The sequence below is a fragment of the Lipotes vexillifer genome, unplaced genomic scaffold (assembly GCF_000442215.2).
Source record: "Lipotes vexillifer unplaced genomic scaffold, Lipotes_vexillifer_v1.1 scaffold572, whole genome shotgun sequence".
NCBI classification, from domain to species: Eukaryota; Metazoa; Chordata; class Mammalia; order Artiodactyla; family Lipotidae; genus Lipotes; species Lipotes vexillifer.
This window is the reverse complement of record NW_006771270.1, coordinates 506,428-510,625: the sequence shown is the minus strand read 5'-3', so window position 1 is coordinate 510,625 and position 4,198 is coordinate 506,428. Positions and strand designations below refer to the sequence as shown.

Here is a 4,198-nt window from a genome sequence, read left to right as displayed (position 1 = left end):
ATACATTTCTACAGGAACCCCCAAAATGTAAAATATTTCATTAATAATACTTAAATATTGATTACATATTGAAATTTAATGGAATATTTTGGATATACTGGATTAAATAAAATAAAACTAATTTCACATTGTTTTTACTTTTTCATGTGTCTACTAGAAAATTTCATATACGTATGTGGCTTGAATTATATTTTTAATATTCAGTGCTCCTCTAGATCATTAGCCTAGCCTCTTAGGCCCATGTAGAAGTTGGCCCACCATTCAAGACCCCCCTTGTACTTTCTCACATCCTGAAATAATAAGATTATAAACGACAGAAAATTCTTAAGTGTGGGTTCATACATTTGATGCAGACATGCCTTTTACATTATCAAACTGAAGTTGCTAACACAGATCCACTGGACAGCTCAGGAAAGCAAAGCCTTTCTGCCAAAGGCTGCAGGACAATTAATATGCTCCATAAGTGTTAGATAACTTCTTTTAGGCACCCACACTAGAAAAACCCAACACCCCTGAATTCCATCTATATATCTCCTGTTTTTCTTCACTTCTACTCAATGTTAGCCCTTCCTGTGAAATTCTTTCAAAACTATTACTTGTCTCTCAATACATACCTAATTACAGTCTTAGTTGCCTTGCTTTTAAAATCTAGTTTCCAAGTAGTCTCCCAGCTTCCTACCCCCTACCCATGTTCATTCCATTCTATATACTGCAACTGAAATAATCTTCCATAATATTTCTTGCAGATATGACTCTCTGCTCAAAAACTTCCATTTTGCCCACATTGCCTACAGGAAGAATTCTTTTGTTCAACACTCAAGGCTTTTTTATACCCTATCCCTGGGCTTAATTAAAACCTGGGCTTCAGGGAAACTAGACTGAGCTTATGTAAAACACTTAGAACTCTGCCTGGCTTATAAGAAAGTCTTAGGTATTATTATTACTACTCACTTTTATTTGAATGTGCTGTATAAATTTCTATCCCCGGAACACTGCTAATTCCTTTTTACCTATTTGAATACCTCTATCTCCAAAGGGAGAAGGACTGATTTAAACTATTGATCAGCACAGGCTAATTGTTACCGCTGGAGAAACAACTTATACCTCTTTCCTACAAATGATAGAACCTGTTAACTCTGACCCCTAATTTATAATATGTAACAATAAAATTTAAGATTAGATGGGATATAAATAAAAGGTAGCATTTCTTTTATGCAATAGACAGTAAACTTACGGACTGTGTCATTTAAAGAAAAAACAAAGCCTGGAAAAATATAAATAGGTTCTGGATTTAGGGCAGTGGTGCTCCAATTTTGGCCTTACTAGAATAACCTGGGAAGCTTTCTTTTTTTGGTCGTGCCTCGCGGCTTGCGGGAATCTTAGTTCGACCAGGTGTAGAACCCACGCCACCTGCAGTGGAAGCGCGGAGTCCCAACCACTGGACCACCAGGGCATTCCCACAGAATAACCTGGGAAGCCATCAAAACTTATACAGGTGTCTGAGCCCCACTCCAGATTTACTGAATCTCTCCAACGGTAGGGCACGAGCACATGAATTTTTTTAAAAGCTTCCTAGATGATCCACATACACTTTTGAAAAATCTTTGTATGAGATCTTCCTGTGCACCTACCTCCAAGAATCACTGGTTTAATCAAGAGAAACTTTGGATTAAGGAGGTTGGTCATACTTGGCATATATTTTTCACCATATTCTCCTGGAACACGGTTTTGAAACAGAGACCTGATTAGCCCTGAATGACTTACATGAGTGTTCTTAAAAACAACAACAAAACAACCCCCCTCCCGGCGACAACCTTCTTGAGTTTGATTTAGGGAGTCTCTTGAGTTTGATTTAGGGAGTCAGAAAAGAAAAAGCCATATACATTCTAAATGCCACACTTGGTTTTCATCTAAAAGCTTGTCTGTTGGTCTGACTTCTATTAACTTATAACTTTCAAAACATAATTTTTAAGTAAATATATATTTAATATGTACAATATTTACAGCTTACAGCTTTTACAACCCAAACTTTGGATCTATAAGTGTGTGAAAAAGTGGGCATTTGAGTGTAATACTTCGAAAACTTCAAAAACACCTTTACCTCAAAAATATTTTACACCAATTTTCCAAAGCAGTATCTTCACAGGCTCATTGTATCTCGACAACCCAGTCAAGTTACCAAATCTCTAGGCATGGAGTAAACGATATCGTATTGAGAGGTGGAACTTTTTATACAGTCGTAGAGGATGTAGAACTCTTGGGTCTTTGAAACCCTATAACAAAGTCCCTTTCACCCTCCAATCCTGAGACAACAAATCCTGTAGTTCTACCTCATCATCGCTGTCAACATTCTCCTCTTCCTTTTTCTGCAGTTCTTTTATGGTCAGAACCTCTTTAAGCTTATTTTTTATCTCATCCTGGCGATTCCGCAGCTTTTCCACCCGACGGTAACACTCTATCTGCTCATCGATCTCCCCAATCTGCCGGTCCAACCGTCCCTCCTCATCCTCTTCGGCAACTATGGCTTCGGAAATAGTGTTGACCTGTCTCATGGCTTTTTGAAATTCGTCCCATTCTTTGTCCATCTGATCCTTTGGGGCATCAACCTTTCGTACCCTCGCATCTATCTCAGGGTCGTCAAAAAACCCTTCCGGTAATGCTTCCGCGGTGTTTTCTCTCCTTTCCACCACTTTTTCATGTATTTCTGCTTTCTCAATTGACCCTGAATGAGGAATTAAAGGGGCCTTGGGAGGATTTGTGTCCGAGAAATCGCTTGGCAGCCTACTACCGGTTGCCTCCCGCGCGGAGGAAAGTGAGTGTTCCTTGCCCTGTGCGTTGGCCGGATGCTTACAGACATCCCCTCTTTTCCCTTCTCCTCCTCCTCCCTCCTCTTTCTCCTCCTCCTCTTCCTCATCTTCATAATCAGGGAGTAAACCGAGTCCCGAAGCCTTACTGAGGGTTGCCCTAGTGGACTCCTTTCCGGCTTTGTCAAAGTTGGTGGGCAAAGCGGAAGTGGAGGGCTGTACTTGAGACACCAGGGAGGCCTTCGCTCTTTTGGCATCTTGGCTCTCCGCGTCCGGCGCCTTCCTCTTGGCGGACTGAGGCACTGCGCTGGCGGACGGTCCCTGGGCGGCTTCCTTCGCGCCTTTCAGCTCGGCCACTTTCTCTCGGTGCTGCTTTCCCAGGACGTGAGTCTGCCACAGGAGCTCGCTCTTAACCGGGGTGTTACACAGGGCACAACTCAGCTGCCCCAAGCGGTTGTACTTCGCGAATGGAGATTCTATCCGTTTACGGTTGGTGCTCAGACGCTGCTTCTCCTTCATCAGCCGCCGCAGTTCGTCCTGATTAACCACTCGCTTCCCCGCCTCAGGCCGAGCGGAGGCGGAGGACGCCATCTTTGCGACCCGACCCGAGCCGATTCTGGCTTCCGTCCCGCCGACGCCAGATGACGTTACTTCCTGTCCGGGCGCGGATTGGCTGAGGCTTAGGAGCATGAGCCGTAGCTCCAGGAGTTCCCTCAGAATAGCCGCTGAGGCCGCTTTACGCGGCGGCGGCTTTCTTCCTACCGTCTGGCTAGGGCTGCGGTAAAAGCTATAAACTCCAAGGCTGAGGTGGCGCAGGCCCAGGCGGCCTTGGCAGTCAATATATGCGCCGCCCGAGGGCTGCAGGATGTGCTGCGGGCCAACTTGGGTCCTAAGGGAACCATGACAATGTGAGACGGCGGTTGGAGCGGCGGTTAGGGCGTCGGGGTTTGTTGGGTTTCGGGGCGCGCTGTGAGGCAGACGTTCCGCAAAGAGTTGGGAGCGATGTGGACGCACTTGTGGGCCTGCTTTCCCTCGTTCTCATTCCTGCCCTGAGCTCATTTCTAGCCTGGTGGGAGAGGAGGAGAAATGCTACCCGAAAAAAGGGCTCACTGTGACCCCTCCCTGCCCCCCAACTTCTTGTTAAGGTTCATATGCAAGTAGAAAGTCAGTTCATTTAGTGTCATATATGAAACATAAGCCATCTAGTTCCCCTGCTGTTTAAGAGTTTGGGTTTTGCTTGGCAGTGTGTTGTGGAGACGGCACGGGCTTTGGAACCTGGCAGGCTTGGGTTCAAATCCAAGGTCCGCTTTAGCTATGCGTCCCTAGGCAAGTTGAACGCTCTTTCAGCATATATTTACTTAGGACCATTATTTTCTTCAGAAGAGAGGGAAAGA

The 4,198-nt window shown here is 44.9% G+C and overlaps 2 protein-coding genes across 2 annotated transcripts in view; one reads left to right on the top strand and one right to left on the bottom strand.

Annotated features, from left to right (window-relative positions):
• Window positions 1-1,919: 1,919 nt before the first annotated feature.
• On the bottom strand, window positions 1,920-3,426 carry ZNF830 (zinc finger protein 830). Its single transcript, XM_007446578.1, has one exon. It carries the CDS (start codon window positions 3,393-3,395, stop codon window positions 2,274-2,276), a length of 1,122 nt encoding a protein of 373 aa, XP_007446640.1. The 5' UTR covers window positions 3,396-3,426; the 3' UTR covers window positions 1,920-2,273.
• Window positions 3,427-3,445: 19 nt separating this feature from the next.
• Window positions 3,446-4,198, top strand: part of CCT6B (chaperonin containing TCP1 subunit 6B) — an 8,280-nt gene continuing 7,527 nt past the window's right edge. Inside the window, 2 exon segments of the mRNA XM_007472296.1 lie at window positions 3,446-3,450; window positions 3,578-3,735. Of these exon segments, the coding sequence (XP_007472358.1) occupies window positions 3,446-3,450; window positions 3,578-3,735 (163 nt within the window).

Excerpts from the sequence above, each read along its gene's own strand:
- ZNF830 (XM_007446578.1), bottom strand. The coding sequence starts at position 3,395 with ATGGCGTCCTCCGCCTCCGCTCGGCCTGAGGCGGGGAAGCGAGTGGTT.